Genomic DNA, 19,153 nt, shown 5'->3' on the forward strand with positions numbered 1-19,153 from the left:
GATGCCTACGCATAATTTTCGACATGATTCGCATGTTTTGTTTTTGTTTATCCGAGTAGCAGACTCGATTTGAATATGTGTGTGAGACGCATAATTACCGATTTATTTATATGTTATTCTAGACACTGTTGTTACCAAGCGGCCCACCCCATAACAAAAAAAATCAAAAAAACAAACTCGTGTTTTGTTTTTTTGTTTATAAGACGTAAAACGAGTTTGGCATTAGCGAACGTAAGTGGAAACGGTTGCCAAGGCGGGTAATAGAAGTATCTACCTGAGGTCAAATGAAGTTCGTTTCTTTGCTGTACTGTTCTGCTGTGAGATCAAAGGGATCAATGGGAGACCTTGAGCAAGTAATGGAAAATACCTTGACACAATCAAAACCAAACCTGTTTACACATAGCACTTTACTTAGACCCCATTATTGGCTGCTCCCGCGCACTTTTCAAATTACTAGCGCTGACGCTTTGCAACACCAAAACGGGTCAGCATGCAAACGGTTAACAGCGCCGACCTTACAATGCTAACGCATTTTTGTAGTGTTGTATAACATATTTTGTTGCGATAATTTCTGGTCATACTGCTTAGCAGCTGACTGTCACTGGGTATCGATAGACTTACGGCAGCCCTGGGTTGTGTCGTGCGAAATTGTGTTGAGAAAAGTGCCAGTTTAATAAAAAAAAAATTGAAATACTAAAGTGTTTCCCGTATTGTTTATTGTTTATTGTGCTGTCGCAAATGAATTTACGTGTAAAACGTTAACAAACAAGAAACAAAACGAGCGAACGTGGTCAAAACGTGCATTATTTTACGCAACATTAAGAATAATAAACAACAACTGCAGCAGCACAAGAAGCAAGACCCTGCAGTAGTAGTAGAAGAAGAAGCAACAGTAACAAGAACAACAACAATTTAGAAGACACAAACATAATAATCATGGCGAACATGGCAGTATCACGTATCAAGCGCGAATTTAAAGAAGTAATGCGCAGTGAAGAGGTAAGTGCAACGTTCCCCCTTCATCCCTTCTCCACCCCAGGTGAAGCCTCCTGCTGCACTTTGCTATTTTTTTCTGCTTTTGGCGCTAAAATGATTTGGCGTTTTTTGTGTTTTTTCTTATCCGTAGATCGTTCAGTGCTCGATCAAAATTGAACTGGTTAACGATAGCTGGACAGAGTTGCGCGGCGAAATTGCCGGTCCACCGGACACGCCCTACGAGGGCGGCAAGTTTGTGCTAGAAATCAAAGTGCCCGAAACATATCCTTTCAATCCACCCAAGGTAAAGTCTAAACGAATGTACAAGACACGCAGTTTGCTAATCTCTTTCCTTAGGTACGCTTCATCACACGGATTTGGCATCCGAACATTTCGTCGGTCACCGGCGCCATTTGTCTCGATATCCTCAAGGATAATTGGGCCGCTGCCATGACACTGCGCACTGTGTTATTATCGCTGCAAGCGCTGCTCGCCGCTGCCGAACCCGATGATCCCCAGGACGCTGTGGTCGCCTATCAGTTCAAGGACAAGCACGATCTATTTCTGCTCACAGCGAAGCATTGGACAAACGCCTATGCTGGCGGTCCGCATACGTATCCCGATTGTGATTCAAAGATACAACGGCTCAAGGATATGGGCATCGATGAGCACGATGCGCGCGCTGTGCTCTCCAAAGAGAACTGGAACCTGGAGAAGGCGACCGAGTGTCTCTTCAGTTAGCTCGCCAAGCGAGCAATAAGAATAGAGGAAGAGCAGCATCAGCAGCGACAGCAACAACAGCTAATAATAATAGCACCCCAACAACAACAATAATATTTCTATTAGCCGAAGAAAAACACTCTGCAATCAAATTGAAAACAATCCCCAGAATCGAACACAAAACACCGCAAAATTCTAGTAGAACATTTCACCACATTTTGAAAGAAGTTCATTTATTTATATACGATTTCCCTTTTATTGCCATTTTTATCCAAAATTTTCCTTTTTTATTTTTCGGCTTCTTCCGGTTCTCACTTCTCGCACAAGATTTCCAGAACAAAAAAACTTGTCTGCCTCTTTTTGGAATTGAATTTAAAACTGATCTTGAATAAAAAGTGAGTGCCGGAATTAGCCGCTCAAATGATATCCTTTATTATATATCCTTTGTGCAGTGCATCACTCTATTGTGTAACGTGTTGCGTATTCCTGCTACAGGTTGAGCCTAAGGCCCCCGATATTTGATTATGTTATTGTAATAGTAGAACCTTGGGTTCCGTTTTGTGCATCCGCATTTATTGTTAAGCAAGAAAATGAAGCAACAAACAAAAAAACTTAGTAAACACTTTTCAACACTTTGCAATTGATCATACAAGATGATAATTCTATTTGTATTTCGGTTTAATTTATATGTCAAACAAAAAAAAAAAAAAAGAAAAGAAATGAAGTACGAAAACGATAATTAATTTTAAATATAAAAAAGAAATTGTAAATTGCGTTAAGTTAAATAATAAACAAATATTAAGAAATGCAAAAAGAACGAACTTTAACTATACTATGCATAAATACTATATAAACAGCTCTATAATTGAACTTTGTGTAACTCACAAGTTAATTGCACAATTGTTGTGAAGTTTTCAGGAAACATTCAGTAAATGGTAATATAAATAAGAACTTTGCATTTCTATATATGCAACAATAATATCTGGTGGTAAACTATACTAAACTAAACTATACAGTATATATCGTTTATATGCAAGTGCACAAATGTAAAATGAATTTTAATAATTGCAACTATGGAGAAAATACTTCAGCACATTTTCAGTGCATTTTAAAACCAAGTTAAAGAATAATTTTCTTACTACTCTCTTGCTCTCAACTAATTTACATTAATTTAACTCAATTATAGTCTTAAAATAGATCATATTCCTTTTACACTAAAGCAAACATCGAGCAGTTTAATCTTTAATGAAAACTGAATTTGAAAATCAATAATTTGTGCCTTTAAATTAAAATTGTAATCTGAATACATATGTATAATCGACATATACTTTAAAGATTCCTACTACAACAACACTAGATTACACTATGCAACGCACTACGAGTTGCGCGGTTATATTTGCGACTAAAACAGCTAAAAACACATTACATCAATTTGGTTTGCCTCTTGTTGCATTGAGTTTTAAATACTACCACTAATTATTGTTCTACATTTCGCTAGGTGTTGCTACCAATCATCTCTACTTATGCTTCTGCTTGGACAACAACGAGGCACCCGAACCACAAGCCATGCCACCAACTGTGGCGCCTCCGCCGCTGTACAAATTCTGATTGCTGCTGCTGTTGCTGCCCAGCGCAGCGTTTCCATTGTTGGCGCCCATGTTGCTGTTGCCATTGCCACCTCCGCCCGATTGCAGATTGTGATTGCTGTGACGTTGCTTCAACATCTCCTTCCACTCGGACTCCAGACGGACATAAGTGCCTCCCAAGGGTTGTGCATTGTGCACCAGATTCTGATCGGAGCCTGTTTTCTTCGTCACATAGCTGGCCACCTGTTTCATGATCTTCTCCTCAAAGTCACGCTGATGATCCTGATTGCTGCGCGCCGACAACTCGCCAGACCAAAAAACGACCAGACACTGCAGCGGGTCTATAAATCATAAGAGAGAAATAATCAATATTGAAGTGAAAAGATTTGAATTGCTTCTTCACCGTTTGCGTTTCTTTTTGCCGCGCGTTTTGCGTGGCGGCGGACGATGATCAGACTCGCAACCATCGCTACTCGAGGTGAACTCATCATCGACTAAAGTATTGCGTATGCGTGGACGCGAACTACGTGTATCCTCCGAGCTGGTCGATGTTGTCTCCGACTCGGTGCTCGTATCGATCTCATACCGACAGCGGCGACTCACGCGATGATTGGTCACTGCAAGCAACAAGTTTTGTTAGGAGTTTTTTTATTAAATCAAAGCACAACTCACTGTCCATGCACAGCTGCGGCAGCAGTCCTTGGCGACAACGTTGTGGGGTCAAAGAGATGCCCAGCCAATTGGGACTTATTTCTCCAGCGGCAGCCAGCTCCTGCATATGCAACGGCGGCTGCTCGCACAGTGCGTAGTTTTCGCCTACGAGTTGTGCAATTGTCAATATGGCACGCTCCCGATCCGTGTCAACGAGCACGCTGTGCTCTCGAAATTGACAGCCCTAAAATTGGATATTAAATTAGTATTAGACAAGTCTAAAGTTTAATATAGACAGCAGTATTGAATAATCAGCTAAAATTTCAGGAATGAGTTATTACTAAAAGTATATAAATTTGATACTGATCTTTAAATCAAAGTTGCCAATATGAATTTATTTACTTTTCGCTAAAAATCTAAACTATATATATATAACCAGAAATCTGAGCTATATAGCATTGTAACATTATAAGAGCATTGTGAAAAAGTTTCATGTGTTAAGCTCTTATAGTTTAAGAGTTAGAGGATATACAACAGACGGACAGACAGAAAGCCGGATAGCTGCATTTAATGCTTTACCTTATCATTACTCTTGTTTAAACTAGTTTTTGACAATTACAAGAGTTTTCGCTAATGTTGATAGTCTCAGCTTTTAGAGTTTCCATACTTATACAGACGGACAGGCGGATGGATGAACTTAAATTTGTTGCACACAAAACACTTTCTTAAATAACGTTGTTAAAATAAAAACTCTTCTGCTTAACTTTGATAGCGGCAGCCTTTACAAACTCTGTGATTTAGACTTTTAAACAGACGGACAGACAGAAAAACATTGTTTTTAGTAGAGACTTAAAACTGTTCAACCGCGTTAAACTCACATTTGGACCCGGCAGCGTTTCGTAGCGAAATGCTTGCTGATTACAGCACGCATAGCGTCCTGCTGGTCCTGCCATGCGTCCCTCAATCTCTGGTCCCAGAAAGTTGGGCGGCTCCGGATGATAGCGACACCAGTTCATCTGGTAAACAGGAAAATGCGCCTCGCACGAGCAGCAATAAAGATAATGACAATGTCCCCAGAGCTTCCAGTAAACCTTGCGCCACGACTTGAGCTCCTTGAACAGTTGGAGCACATAGACATTCAGATCCCAGTTGGTGTCACGCACATGCGAGCTAATCAATTGTCCCCAGCGGTTCAGGCGAATGTTGCTGGGAATGCAGTTGACATAGGACTTCATGGTGTTGGTGACGCAGCGACAGCAGCGCACACATCGAAACAGTCCCGAAATACTGTAGAAATGTCCGCGCAACACTTCCGCATCGGGTTCACACAGACTCTGAATGAGCTTCGTCCACAAACGCGGTGTGACTCGCTCCTTCTTATCGCGCACCATTTCCAGTTCCAGATTAGTGAACATGGCAGCCAGACGACTAACGAGTGCATCATTCAAACATGATAGATTCGTTGAGGTGCGCACCACCTCGCTGAGATGGGCATGGCAAAAAGCTAAGCACTCTAGAAGCAGTGGCTCCATTTGCAGAAAGCTTGCGGATACCAAAATGGGCACCACATTGTTGCCATCGAGTTGGGGTCCAGCAGCAAAGCTGCTTTGTCCAGGTGCCGCCAACTCTTGACTCTGAGCACTGTGCTTGATCCACTTCATCAGCCAGTCGAAGATTTGGATGTCGCAGTGCACCGAAATATCCATTTCCTCCAGTCGCTGGCCAGCGGTGACATCGGCAAAGTAGCCCATCTTACTGATGAGCAGACTCTGCGGGCAACTGAAGTCGCGGGAGGTGTTCTTCACCTCGTCGCAGACGTGGATGACGACCTCGGGTCTGCAAGGCATTAAAAGAGATTAAGAAGCTACAATAAATATTCTTTGGAATGTAAATTTATCATTCAATATTTAAGAGTAATATAAGTTAATCAAATAGCTTCCATAACGACTTACTCCTTCTTCTCCTGACGTGCATGCTTGCTGTCCTTGGCCAGCAGCAGCGATTTGCGTCGCGCAGTTGCATTCGTTGTTGCCCCTTTGCCGCTCTGCTCCTTTACCAAGGCACGGACCATGCCATTGCTGGCGCTGCTGCTGCTGTTCGAGTCAAGAGTCGCCTCGCGGCTCTCTCGAGGCGAACTTACGCTGGGCGAACTCGTCACACCCAAGTCAGGCTTCGATGATGCCACAGCGTTGGAGTTGGACGCCTCTGGCTTGAGAGGCTGCTGCTGTTGCAGCTGTTGTTGTTGTTGTTGCTTAGCTAGCTTGGCGCGTCCGCTGTTGGTGAAGGCAACGGGCAGTGGCATTGGGCAAATGAATGAGAGCACCGAGTCCAAGACGCCCTCGTTGATCACATAATCCAATTGCTCATTGAGCTTCGGATGCAGACCACGTGGCGTGTGGACATGCGAGGAACGTGCCGTGGATTTGTGCTCCATTAGCAGACTGCTGCGACTACTGCTGCTGCTGTTCTCATTCGTGGCGTGACGATGTGGCCGCTTCAAAGCGAGCAATTCATTTACCAAAGGATTTTCGGCCAAACTATTAAAATCGAATTCGTCCTTTTTCGCATTTCGCTTGGCGACTGCGACGCCCGCGGCGCTTTCGGCTGGCGGCACGGGCTCCCGGTTGTGTGGCTTACTGTCCGCTTTTGCAATCATCTCGTTAACGTGACATGAAAGTTTTAAAAATTCAAGAAAATCATTTAAACTGATTTGAAAATCATTTCCGTTTCCGGCACTTGAAGCTTGCTGTTGTTGTTGATCATCTGTATTTGAGCTGGATGCTGCACCTCCAGCAGCTTCTTCATCATTGTTATGCGTTTTTTCCATTTTAATTGACCCACTTTTTAGGAAAAGAAAAATAATAATAATATTTGCACTGTTTTTCCGTTACTTTGACGACAGCGATGCTTCTTCTTCTTCTGCGTTTTGTTTGCCATTCACAACGCTTACGGTCGTTATTTTACCGACAGCACAAATGCAACCCTGCTCGCGCATTCACACAAAATGCTGTCATTTTGACAGCTACCACTTTCTGTTCTTTTCCGGTATCAACGTTCGCAATGGTGGGTGTCCCATAATCAAAACTCGCAAATAAAACTAAAATTATCAATGCAATCACTGCGCTAAAGCCACAAATATGTGAAATAAAATGTGAACAAATATGCGTGGCGCCCAAGCGCAGTGAAATTTCATGGCGCACAACCATTGAAATGTCTGAAAACATTGATTGTTTATGTGCGACATTGGAAGAAAGCCGCCGCCAAAAAAAAACTAATGATGTGTTTTTGAAACTCTAGGGTCGCGTCAGAACCAAGACAGTGAAGAAGGCCGCCAAGGTCATCATCGAGAAGTACTACACTCGGCTGACGTTGGACTTCCACACCAACAAGCGCATCTGCGAGGAGGTTGCTATCATTCCCACCAAGCCCCTCCGCAACAAGATTGCCGGGTAAGTTGTATTTATCGTGCATCTCAGTAAATTTGTATTAATTTCGATTATCATTTGGATAGCTATGTTACCCACTTGATGGGCCGTCTGCGTCACTCTCAGGTGCGTGGTATCTCCATTAAGCTGCAGGAGGAGGAGCGTGAGCGTCGTGATAACTACGTTCCTGCTGTGTCTGCTCTGGAGCAAGACATCATCGAGGTCGATGCCGATACCAAGGAGATGTTGAAGCTGTTGGACTTCCACAACATTCGTGGCCTGCAGCTCACCGCGCCCAGCACCAACAACTATGGACGTCGCAATTAGGTTTTAATCGGGAATCAACAAGGACGGTAGATGATGTTGTTGTCATTTTAAGCACACACGACGGCGCTTTTTTTGCTACAATATATAAAACACAAAAAGATTTGCTTTGCATTTTCGTTGGCACAGAATAAACATCGTGTTGTGAGATGCAAAACTAAAAAACACTCGATAATTGTCTTGTTATAATCGGGTATTATAAAAGACAGCAAGCTTAAGTTACCGGCAATATAAATCTTGTCCTTATGAAGATTTAGTTAAAGAATTTGAGCTCGTATTACTACTTAAAAGTGATGCTATCTTTATTAAAGATGTCCAGTTGTCGAAAAGTTTGGTATAGGATTTGGAGTCTTCCTTTCAACTCAAATTTTCAAAATTATTTTACTGTATTCTCAAAGAACAAAGAAGTTCCTCGGAATTAATGAATGTTGGATAAGCAATTGATTTTTTATCATAATTTAGCAAAAATGTGAGACTTTGGCATGTCTTCAAAGTTGCTATTTTTATAAGCGCCCAATGTTTAAATTGCAAAATACGTAGTAGGTTGGCCACTACGTTACGCAGTTTGATCTTACGTAACGCAGATCGAGCATATTGTTCTGCAGCCCTGACGTGACGACCTCGATATTTGGTCACACCCCGACAAACAAAACAACTTTCAGAAATCCTGAATTATGAATAAAGTATAGGTTAATTCTTGAATCTAATAGCAAATACATTTCAAATAAAATTTGGTGGCTCTAAGAAACATTTACGTTTGCAATAATATATAAGGTTGAAGGAATTTTAAATCATCAACGTATTGATGAACGATTAACATTGTTATCGACGCGCCTCCACCTAGTCGTAGGTCAGCAAAAGTTCAATAAAAAAATAAATAATATAAAAATTGATAAGCCGGTCGACGGGCGGTCGAATACGACATCAGATTTCGACTTTGGGCTACAATCATTAGCCGTCCGTGCGTAAAACGTCGTGTGTTCGCTTTTCCTTTGCTCACTTTAGTTCGAGACGTGCTCTGGAGAAGTTGCTCCCTTGGGCGAGATTTGTTTATTTAGAGCAAATAAAATACAAACTGCAACGGAAAATGGTTTTCATAACAAAACTTGCACGTGTTGTTGGTGCTCAGACTGCACGCCAGCTGCTCTCCAAGCCACAGTCTATGACAGCATCATCGCAGTGGCGTAGTTTTCACGTCAGCTGCTTGCTCAACGCAGGTAAGGAAGAAGAAGAGATGCATTTATGCAACCACTGTCAACTACAGTTGGGGAGCCTCTGCAACAGGTTGATTTAAATGTAACGATTTTATTTTTTTTATTTGTATGGATAGAACGTCGCTACACAGACAAACATGAATGGGTGGAACTGTTGGAATCGAACAAGGCTGTTGTAGGCATCTCCAGCTATGCACAGGAAGCGCTGGGTGACGTTGTCTTTGCTCAGCTGCCGGAGCCAGGCACAGAACTGAAACAAGATGATGAATGCGGTGCTCTGGAGAGCGTAAAGGCGGCCAGTGAGGTTTATTCACCAGTCAGCGGCAAGGTGACGGAAAAGAACGCACAAGTGGAGGATTCACCTGCCTTGGTCAACACTAGCTGCTATGAGAAAGGTAAGATTCCACAATAAACTTTGTTTATACCTGTTAACTAATGATTTCATTTTAACTAAGGTTGGCTCTTCAAGGTTGACCTGAAGAATCCGGATGAATTCCAGAAACTCATGACTGAGGAACAGTACAAAACTTTTTTGAGCAGCAGCGCTGATCACTAAAACGACGAGTTATGAAAACTCCAGACAATGTTATCTCACTTTTACACACACACACACATCAGACTCATCTTTCACACAGACAGAAATAATCCACATTGTTGTCGCATTTGGATTTCGTTCGTTAACACGCTTTTAAAAATAAACTGAAAAGCCAAATATTACACTTAAGACAATCACCAATCGTTGCTGATTTTGACCTACGGGTGCCACTGTCGTTGCCCCCCACGAAATCGTTACGGCGGCGCCAGATAAGAATACGCAAGCAACAAGAGAGCGCAAGTAACAAGAGAGCGCAAGTAATAAGCGAGCGCAAAACAACAAGAGAGCAACAGTGAATGAGAGCACATGTGAGTGTCAAGTTGAAAGCACTCAAAACTGACTCAATTGGATCAGCAGCGCCGTCGCTGCGGCTGACAGTGGAAATATTTGTTGCTGAGGCTGCAAAATGTCACCTGATTAATATGTGCATTCAACGCACTTGTTTCAGCAGAAGGCAGCACGCCCTTTTAAGTCCGTCGTCTATCTGTCTGTTAAAGCGATAAGGCATTTTTGATGGGCCAATTGACTATCTGTCTGTCTGCTCTGCGGCTGTTGCTATTGTCAGCCCATAGATTCTTGATAAGCGCGCTCACAATTTGAACTTGACGGCGCGTCGCGCGCAGCGTTCGGCTGCGTCGAAAGCTCTACGAGCAACAAAAAAAAGCTCTGCCGAATGGCAAAAGCTTGACGGCGCACGAGCGTTTCGCTCAGTGCTCAAATAGAACTCGAAACGTGCGGTTGGCCCTATTCAACGACCGTGCGTCGCGGCAAATTAGAACAACAAACCAAAAGCATTTGTTCAACACATTCATACACAACTACACTCACACACACAGACACTCGGAACGCTTGCTCGATACGCAAACAACAGAAAGACAAGGGGCAACAAAAATTGCTGCATGAGCGAAAGGATAATTGTGAATAAAAGCGAAATATAACGAAATATCAACTAACCACCACAACCGACGTTGTAGTTAGCCAGTCGCAAAATGCCAACGGAAAAATCAATATACAATCCGAATCCGGCAATTAGCCAAAACGCGTACATATCCAGCTTCGAGGAGTACAAGAAATTCTACGATGAGTCCTTGGAGAATCCTGCAGAGTTCTGGTCACGCGTTGCCAAGCAATTTCACTGGGAAACGCCCGCCGATCCAGCGAAATTCTTGCAATACAATTTCAACATCTCCAAAGGACCCATTTCCATCAAATGGATGGAGGGCGCCTCAACGAACATTTGCTACAATCTCTTGGATCGCAATGTTCGCAACGGACTCGGCGATCAAATTGCCTACTATTGGTAAGCACAATTTACTTTCTTCGCTCATCAGTTGAGTAGGTCGCATGCATCATCGTCAGAATAGTAATAATAATAATAATAACATAAAAGGACAATAACGTATTGATTTTCCCTTACGTTGCGATTACGAAACCCAGTCGTGACGTTGTCGCTGGTTCAACTTTCATCGTGAGTGCGCAAGGCACAAAAACAGATGTTTTCTCCAAGTTAACTATGAGGCAAGGGGTGGTGCTGCTCTTACTCACCTTCTTCACCTCACCTTGCACTTACTCTCACTACCTATGTCTTTCTCCTTCTCGCACTCAAGGACAACACTTCGCTTGTCTCTTGAGAGCTTCTGCATTTCAAAAACACAAAAAGCTGACAGCAGCTGACTCTGAATTAATTGCGGCACTGCATGAATTTTGTGTTGTTGTGCTTTGGGGGAGGTCAATGTCAAGAGGGGCCCTGACCAGGTCAAATAAACTATTAAATGCGTGTTTAGAAAATACTATAGATACTAGATATTTTAAAATCTGCATATGCTTATTCTGTGTACTTTGTTCAAAGTTCTCGCGAGTGCAGAGTAAATTATCATATTTGATTTTTTGTTGTTGTTTTTTGTTTTCCACGCGCTCTGTTTTTAAGTTTTTAACGATGCTACCGCCCTTTAGATACATAAAAGTTAAAACACCTTTTCAAATTTAAATTGTAAATGTACTTTTACGGAATTTTATGGGCAACAAAATATTACACAATTTTTTTTCCCACACTACACTTGCTTGCTTGTCAATTAAAAAATTGTAATCAGAAATATAATATATGGATGCTATCTCTATTAGTCAGGTGCTTTAATGGAGTGCCTCCTTCAGATGGTCGGATTGGTTGTTAAATGCGTCTTAAATAATTTGTTTGTATAGTTTGTGGATTGTGTTTGTCTTTCATGTTTATTATTGTGTTATTGTTGTCGATGGCAGAGTTCAAATCACTGTCAATGTCTGTTCGTCACAAAAAAAAGAAATGTTAAACAAAATGTTAATGTGATAATCTGTGGGGTTATCAGTGCAGTTCAGCTTTGGACGCGTGCGAAAATAATGCAAATAGCGAATAGCATAGGAAATAGCCAGGTAAATGAAAGGCAAATTTACAAGGTCAAGCTCAAGCACAAACGGATTCTGCAAATGTTTAACAGCTGTTACACACACTTTACAGAGTTGCAGCATGCAGTGCGCAGTCAAGTGTTAACAGCTGTTAAAAATTGAATTTTTTGTTTTGCTCAAATCCCAAAAGCCAATATACGGACCAAAGTCGAGATAAGATAAACCCGGCGCAGCGCCAAGCAATTTGAACGTAATGGGGAATAATTAACACAACAGATAATACGTCGTCGACGTTGTCGCCGTCAGCAATAAAGTTTTGAGTGAAGGCAAAAGCAAAGCAAAGCAACCCAAATAGCCAAAATCTTTATATGAACCTTTTACTGGACAATAAAAACCAAAACGACCCATACAATAAGTATGTCTGGTGTTTATATATTATACTTCGTATATACATAGCACCTGTGCACATTTCTTTATACTAAAATAAACAGATACCAGAAATCGATTATGTAAGCAGACTGGGCGACGGATTGAACCAATGCGCACAAATTGTTTATTCAAATTAAGTTCGATTTCCTACGTACGGAATTACGTTAAATATTTCGCGCTTTAATGTGTGTCAAAGCAGACGGCGTCGACGACGACAGCAACCAGCGTGTGAGCTTTAAGTGAACAACCGTTTAGTATGACAAGCTTTTCGCTTGAGACACGCACACACACACAGAGAGACATCATAACACAGCTTCCGCAACCTGTGCTTGGCTTACTACAGTTTTGAATGCACTGCATGGCCCAAGCAGAAATCACGCGATCACAAAACATCGTCTGATTCACTCACAACCAATTAGAGAGCATTATTTTCAACCACTCTACGCCGGCTGACTGTCGCCGTGTGTGTGAGTGTAAAAGAAACAAAAATATTGTTAATGCTGACACACCTCAAGTGAGAAAGAAAAACAAGCAACCCTAAACTGAAGAAACAATCAGCATGTCATTGTGTGCATTTTGTTATCATTTTTGCAACGAACATATTGTAATATGTAATTTAGACTGAAATCGATTTGTAATAGCCCTGACCGCATTTATATTTTTGTTTATCTTTTTATTTTTGGGGCTTGCTATTATTCACTTTATGCAAATACATAATAAAACTTCAAAAATCAAAAGACAAAATTCCAAACTTTGCTTATAAATTAGCGTCTGCAGTTTGTCTAGCCAGCCGAAGATCATACGATGTTGCTGTCAAACTGTGTAGGGCAGTAGCCAGACACACAGACGACGCTTTCTAAAAGCTTTGGCCAACTTTAAGGTCTCACTCTACGCAACAACAACACGACAACAACAAATGAAAACATTCGATGCGACTTGTTCGAAACACGCGAATCAACAGCTGTTTAGATAAGTTTAATGTTTTTTTCTGTGGTTTTGCTTTGCTGTTGCCGGTTGCTGTTGCTCACATGATTGTATTCCTCCTCCTCTCACAAGTAATAATCGCCTTAAATAGCAGCAGCAGACGTTAAAATTGTGATATTTTTGATTTTTGATAAGCGTGGCGTGGCCACGCGTCTGTCTGCTGCTTCAATCACCGGTCAAGATCAGGAGGTGTTTCAATGATTATGTATATATAATATTGAGTTCGTTTCCAGGGCAGCATGGAAATTTTCATGTCTAGCGGTTTTTTTTTTCGATTCGTTTCGTTTCCCCAAAATAAATAGATTAGATCTAGCCGACAAGTAATTGTTGTACTTCAAGTGGCGAGAGGTGAACGGAATTAAAAACAAAAGCACTTCATTTTTAGTCAGCGTCGTCTGCATGGGAAAAGTCGCGCCATCGAACAACACGCCGCCGGCTGCTAAAGCTCATAATTAGTCATTTGTTGTGAATGTGCACAACAGTTTGATAAGCACAACGTGCTCATAGTAATAACTCACAATCGCTCTTTAACTGTAAGCACATACAGAACTATGCAAAGTGAATGCGGGAGCGAGAGAGTAAGCATGACTGACCATCATGATTTGTTATTGCTTTGGCCTTGAATAGTGCGAGTAACTGCTTAACAGCGCTGTTAAGCTTAACAGAAACTGTAACTGTACAGATTGGGGTTGCTTAAAAGCGGATTTCTTATATACAATTTATTTTTAACATCTTACTAATTTATAATACAGGCATTTCGTGTGAGTTGACAAACATTTCGTAACCGCAACGCACATTTTGGGCCACTCATCAGCGTATCATACATAATAGCCGAAAGTCGTGTACTTTGGTACTCGCGCTATGGCGATGTCGAAATGTGACTAAAAATAACTGTAGAGATACGTCACGATTTTGGGAACCGTTTGTTTTTGTTGTGGACTATTCCCGATTTTCTTCAATGGCCTCGAATAAAGCAAACTGTTTATGAACTGGACTAACTAAATCGAAAATCTTATCGCTTGCAAGTGTGACAAACCCCAACTTGACATTCAATCGATGATATACAACAGTTACTATATTTATTGTTTTGGGTTTTCTTTATGGGTTTGCGCACCGTTAATCATCCAATCAAGTGATCTAGACAAAGAGCTGCAACTGCACACAGTTTTGCTTTCTCAAATGTCCTTCAATAAATCAACGATATCCGTTCTATAAGCTGTCACGATTTCGTATGATACGAGAGTTGTGCACAATTCTACGGTTAGTTTGTATTTACTTTGCAATCAATTATACAATAACATGTTCAGTGGAAACATACACAGTTACCGTTAGCATTAAATGAACCAACAAATTAGATCAGTCGAGTGAAGCAATTCGAGCGGGGAAATTCAACATTTTACTCATATACGAGTTTAATAATTATAATTTGACGCCTTTTTTTAATGCACACATGTTGTTTTGGGGTGATAATGAAAGTTGATTATATACTTTGTATATAGATTTAACAGTGTCGCATTTTCAACTTAATTGGTTTTAATTTAGGAATGTGAACTCTCTAAGTAATTTCAACTTTAGAGATATACGGGTTAAGTAGTTTAAATAAAACGTAAATAAAATATAAATAATATAAGAAAACATAAAAAATATAAGAAATGACATTAAATAAAATGATAAATAGGCAAGATCAGATTGAGATTCAGATTAAAGATGATTAAATAGACAAGATGATATTAAGATTAAGATTAAAGACGATTAAATAGACAAGATGAGATTAAGATTAAGATTAAAATATATATATTATATATATTCTATGAGTATAATATATTTTATAAGAGTATTCATTGTATAATGCAGTTATATAATGTTTCAACAAAGCGAAATAAGATTGTATTATATGCTGAAATTATTTGCAATATTTATCTAGCTGAATTGATATGTCTACTCAACCCATTACTTATTCAAGACACTGTTCATAAATAATAGATATAGATATATGTAGATACTACAGAACGTCGGCGTTGCAGCTGTTTGACTTTTGTTGCCGTTGGCTTTTCAGCTGTTCTGTTGCCAAGTTGAGAACAAAAGAGAGAGGCGCCACTTGAGCTTGAGGGACAAGTGCTCCCCCACCCACTTCTCTTCTCTGCTTCTCTAAAACAAATCAGCAAATTATGTTGCAAATTCAAATTAAGTCGCCTCGCGACAATTAGGAAGTCACGAATTTGCCATAATAAGTGATCCAATTGCGAGTTAAGCGAAAGGTGGGCGACTTACAATCATCGTCATCGCGATCGGGATCGCCATCGCTATTCTCTTCTTATAATGGGCACATTGCCAAACAAGCTGTGCATAATGGATTTTTAATGTGCGTGTTCCTCATTTCTTGATGTTCTTTCTTTCTTCTTCGTAGGGAGGGCAACCACCCCGATGATTATTCCCGTGGTCTCACGTACCGCAAACTCTTGGAGGAAGTCTGCCGCTTTGCCAACGTGCTGAAGGATCATGGCATCAAGAAGGGCGATCGTGTCTCCATCTACATGCCCATGATACTGGAGCTGCCCATTGCCATGTTGGCCTGCGCTCGCATTGGAGCCGTGCATTCGATTGTTTTCGCTGGCTTCTCACCCGATTCGCTGGCGGAACGAATGTTTGACTGCAAGGCTAAGCTGTTGATCACAGCCGATGGCGCTTGGCGTGGCGAGAAGCCACTCTACCTGAAGGCTCTCTGCGATACTGCGTTGGAGAAGGTCGAGGAGATGGGCCACTCGGTGGAGAAGTGCATTGTGGTGTCGCATTTGAAGCGTGTCACACCCTGCCAGGAGAATCATGTGGAGCAAGATATACCGTGGACAGATGATCGCGATTACTGGTGGCATGAGGAGATGGAGGACAAAGAGCCAGCCTGCTATCCCGAATGGATGGATGCCGAGGATCCGTTGTTCATGCTCTACACGAGTGGCTCCACTGGCAAGCCGAAGGGTGTTCTCCACACCACAGCTGGATATTTGCTCTATGCTGCGACCACATTTAAGATTGTCTTTGACTACAAACCCGGTGACATTTACTGGTGCACCGCTGATGTCGGCTGGATCACTGGACATACCTACGTTGTTTACGGACCACTGGCCAATGGTGCCACTTCAGTTATTGTGAGTTATAACAAATGAATCATATGTGCTTAACTAATTCCGAGTTCATTGCCCTTTCGACTCATACAGTTCGAGGGAACCCCCTTCTTTCCGGGCAACGATCGCTACTGGAGCGTCATTGACAAGTACAAGGTGACCCAGTTCTACACCGCACCAACAGCCATTCGGGCGCTCATGAAGTTCGGCGATGCTCCAGTGCTTAAGCACAATTTGAGTGGACTCAAGTAGGTTGCGTTTATTTCGCATTAATATAACAATTTCACTAATGCAATTTCATTTCATTTTTAGAGTGCTCGGCAGTGTGGGTGAGCCCATCAATCCGGAGGCTTGGCTGTGGTACTATCGCAACATTGGCAAGGAGCAGTGCTCCATTGTGGACACATTCTGGCAAACGGAGACTGGCGGTCATGTCATCACGCCCCTGCCAGGCGCCACGCCCATGAAGCCGGGATCAGCTGTAAGCGACATTTCAATCTTTAGATGGGGGATTTAATTTTAAAATGTATAAAGAATGAAGCAGCTCGATAGGATATTTCCGTCTGTCTGTCTGACCGCTTGAATTTAGGTCTAGAGCTTACAGTCTTGAATAGCTAGAGACACCAAATTTGGTAACAATACTTCTGCGGGTACTACACTTAATTTGTCTTAATTTTGATAGATTTTATAACTAATATACAAAACTATGAGTAGTTGCTATAGGTTTAATACTAAAGATTCTGTTCAATTTTTCAATTGATAAGTTATTAGATTAGTTTTTGTACATTTTCATCTTAATTTTCCACATCCTTTTTCTTCCCTTTCCATTTAACTAAATGAATTATCAATATGTATACTCAAGTTACAGATAAGATTAGTAAGTGAATAATACAGATTAAGATTAGTTATTCACTCATTTCATTTAAATTTGGTACAATACTTCTGTGGGTTCTACATGCATCGCGTTTAATTTTATTTTAATATGTCTTAATTATGATACTTATTACAACTAATATAGAAAAATATGTAGTAGTTGTTATTAAGCCATGCAATCGGTCCAGTACTAAAATTTCTGCTGAATATTACATTGGATAAGTTATTGGACTCGTTTTTTTTTTTAAATCATCAATTACCTTCAATTGCCAGGCCCCTTTTTCTCCCCTTTAAATTAAATGAAATGGATTAACACGCTGAATACTCTAAATACAGATAAGATTAGCAAGCGATTTAAACAGATTAAGATCAGTTATTCAATCAACAATTTAATAGGTCAAAAATCAGATTACTTTGTTCAGACGTCACAAATTAGAATTGCGAATTAATGGCTTACGTATATTGATTATTATACCATTTGTATATTCATTCACTTTACAGTCATTCCCCTTCTTTGGCGTCAAACCAACGCTGCTGGATGAGTGCGGCATTGAGATCAAAGGTGAAGGTGAGGGATACTTGGTGTTTTCGCAGCCCTGGCCGGGCATGATGCGCACGCTGTACAACAATCACGAGCGTTTCGAGGACACCTATTTCTCCAAGTTCCCTGGCTACTATTGCACCGGCGATGGTGAGTTGAAAATACTTCGCAATTCTTCAGTATATTTATAATTAAATTCATTTCTAGGCGCTCGTCGCGATGCTGATGGTTATTTGTGGATCACTGGCCGTGTGGATGACATGTTGAACGTGTCGGGACATCTAATGTCCACCGCCGAGGTAGAATCTGTGCTCACCGAGCATCCACGAGTTGCCGAATCCGCTGTTGTGTCGCGTCCGCATCCGGTGAAGGGCGAATGTCTTTACTGCTTCATTACGCCCAATGAGAACGAACCCTTCGACCAGAAACTGATCTCGGATCTAAAGAAGATGGTCCGCGAACGCATTGGACCCTTCGCCATGCCCGATGTCATCCAGAATGCACCTGGTTTGCCCAAGACACGCTCCGGCAAGATCATGCGTCGTGTGCTGCGCAAAATTGCCGTCAACGATCGCAATGTGGGCGACACTTCGACGCTAGCCGACGAGATGATTGTGGAGCAATTGTTCGCCAATCGTCCAGTCGAGGCCAAGTAAATGAATGGGCGACTCTTATGGATTTTCTTGGATTTGCTTCTGGCTTCTGGAAGAGTTCTTCTACTCTTCACGCGGCTCTGCTGCAATCATCTAATACTTAGCCATAGTTAACTGCGGTCGCGTTCTTTTCTTTAGGCTGGCCCAATTGGGAACAGTTTGAATCACGTAATTACGTGTCTTGTAAATCTCCTCCCCCTCTCCCTTAAAAATCACTATATATATACCTATTATATATATATAACATATATATTTAAAACGTAACTCTGTCGGCCCTGCATCCGGGCTTGCAAATCACATTCTATTTAGTTGTTAAGTGTGTAAGTAACAATTGATAATTTGTTGAACTTTGAAGATAATGCACCCATTTATTTGATATTTTATTGTCAGTCAATGTTTGTGTGTGTGTTTCCTATATAGTACATCATATATAGTAATACTATATATAGAGATATCGTACTCGTAGTTAACATTTATGCTGACGCACGCACTTCTTTCTAGTTTTCCAGTTCATTTGTTTCTTTGTTGTAGTCTTAGCTTAAGTTGCTAAATTCGTTGTGATACAAATTTAATTATTAATTGATTATGTATGTATTTTTAGTAGAATTGATATAAACAAACAAAAAAAAAAACATGAAAAAACAACAACAAAATATATACACAATTGCAGTAACATATATTT

At 41.1% G+C, this 19,153-nt stretch overlaps 5 protein-coding genes across 5 annotated transcripts; 4 read left to right on the top strand and 1 right to left on the bottom strand.

Annotated features, from left to right (window-relative positions):
- Positions 1-622: 622 nt before the first annotated feature.
- Positions 623-2,327, top strand: LOC133840465 (ubiquitin-conjugating enzyme E2-22 kDa). The gene is made up of 3 exons (XM_062272312.1): positions 623-999; positions 1,127-1,279; positions 1,333-2,327. The coding sequence occupies exons 1-3, from the start codon at positions 937-939 to the stop codon at positions 1,714-1,716; spliced, it is 600 nt and encodes a 199-aa protein (XP_062128296.1). The 5' UTR covers positions 623-936; the 3' UTR covers positions 1,717-2,327.
- On the bottom strand, positions 2,067-6,702 carry LOC133840441 (SANT and BTB domain regulator of class switch recombination). Its single transcript, XM_062272266.1, is given in 6 exon segments — positions 2,067-3,599; positions 3,601-3,622; positions 3,685-3,898; positions 3,954-4,176; positions 4,811-5,768; positions 5,885-6,702. Coding segments are annotated over 6 exon segments (2,508 nt in total). The 5' UTR covers positions 6,589-6,702; the 3' UTR covers positions 2,067-3,212.
- A 153-nt stretch (positions 6,703-6,855) lies between these two features.
- Positions 6,856-7,784, top strand: LOC133840467 (small ribosomal subunit protein eS17). Its single transcript, XM_062272314.1, has 3 exons — positions 6,856-6,995; positions 7,230-7,381; positions 7,444-7,784. Exons 1-3 carry the CDS (start codon positions 6,993-6,995, stop codon positions 7,682-7,684), a joined length of 396 nt encoding a protein of 131 aa, XP_062128298.1. The 5' UTR covers positions 6,856-6,992; the 3' UTR covers positions 7,685-7,784.
- Positions 7,785-8,581: 797 nt separating this feature from the next.
- On the top strand, positions 8,582-9,624 carry LOC133840468 (glycine cleavage system H protein, mitochondrial). The gene is made up of 3 exons (XM_062272316.1): positions 8,582-8,898; positions 9,012-9,290; positions 9,351-9,624. Exons 1-3 carry the CDS (start codon positions 8,769-8,771, stop codon positions 9,449-9,451), a joined length of 510 nt encoding a protein of 169 aa, XP_062128300.1. The 5' UTR covers positions 8,582-8,768; the 3' UTR covers positions 9,452-9,624.
- A 564-nt stretch (positions 9,625-10,188) lies between these two features.
- On the top strand, positions 10,189-19,144 carry LOC133840443 (acetyl-coenzyme A synthetase). Its single transcript, XM_062272268.1, has 6 exons — positions 10,189-10,790; positions 15,690-16,428; positions 16,498-16,652; positions 16,717-16,885; positions 17,779-17,968; positions 18,026-19,144. Exons 1-6 carry the CDS (start codon positions 10,480-10,482, stop codon positions 18,472-18,474), a joined length of 2,013 nt encoding a protein of 670 aa, XP_062128252.1. The 5' UTR covers positions 10,189-10,479; the 3' UTR covers positions 18,475-19,144.
- Positions 19,145-19,153: the final 9 nt, after the last annotated feature.

This window comes from Drosophila sulfurigaster, chromosome 3, assembly GCF_023558435.1.
Source record: "Drosophila sulfurigaster albostrigata strain 15112-1811.04 chromosome 3, ASM2355843v2, whole genome shotgun sequence".
NCBI classification, from domain to species: domain Eukaryota; kingdom Metazoa; phylum Arthropoda; class Insecta; order Diptera; family Drosophilidae; genus Drosophila; species Drosophila sulfurigaster.

Excerpts from the sequence above, each read along its gene's own strand:
- LOC133840465 (XM_062272312.1), top strand. The coding sequence starts at position 937 with ATGGCGAACATGGCAGTATCACGTATCAAGCGCGAATTTAAAGAAGTA. Across the intron at positions 1,000-1,126 it reads AAGTAATGCGCAGTGAAGAG|ATCGTTCAGTGCTCGATCAA; the intron begins GTAAGTGCAACG and ends TCTTATCCGTAG. Across the intron at positions 1,280-1,332 it reads ATCCTTTCAATCCACCCAAG|GTACGCTTCATCACACGGAT; the intron begins GTAAAGTCTAAA and ends CTCTTTCCTTAG.
- LOC133840467 (XM_062272314.1), top strand. Across the intron at positions 7,382-7,443 it reads CTCCGCAACAAGATTGCCGG|CTATGTTACCCACTTGATGG; the intron begins GTAAGTTGTATT and ends TCATTTGGATAG.
- LOC133840468 (XM_062272316.1), top strand. The coding sequence starts at position 8,769 with ATGGTTTTCATAACAAAACTTGCACGTGTTGTTGGTGCTCAGACTGCA. Across the intron at positions 8,899-9,011 it reads CAGCTGCTTGCTCAACGCAG|AACGTCGCTACACAGACAAA; the intron begins GTAAGGAAGAAG and ends TTGTATGGATAG. Across the intron at positions 9,291-9,350 it reads CACTAGCTGCTATGAGAAAG|GTTGGCTCTTCAAGGTTGAC; the intron begins GTAAGATTCCAC and ends ATTTTAACTAAG.
- LOC133840443 (XM_062272268.1), top strand. The coding sequence starts at position 10,480 with ATGCCAACGGAAAAATCAATATACAATCCGAATCCGGCAATTAGCCAA. Across the intron at positions 16,429-16,497 it reads ATGGTGCCACTTCAGTTATT|TTCGAGGGAACCCCCTTCTT; the intron begins GTGAGTTATAAC and ends CGACTCATACAG. Across the intron at positions 16,886-17,778 it reads CCATGAAGCCGGGATCAGCT|TCATTCCCCTTCTTTGGCGT; the intron begins GTAAGCGACATT and ends TTCACTTTACAG.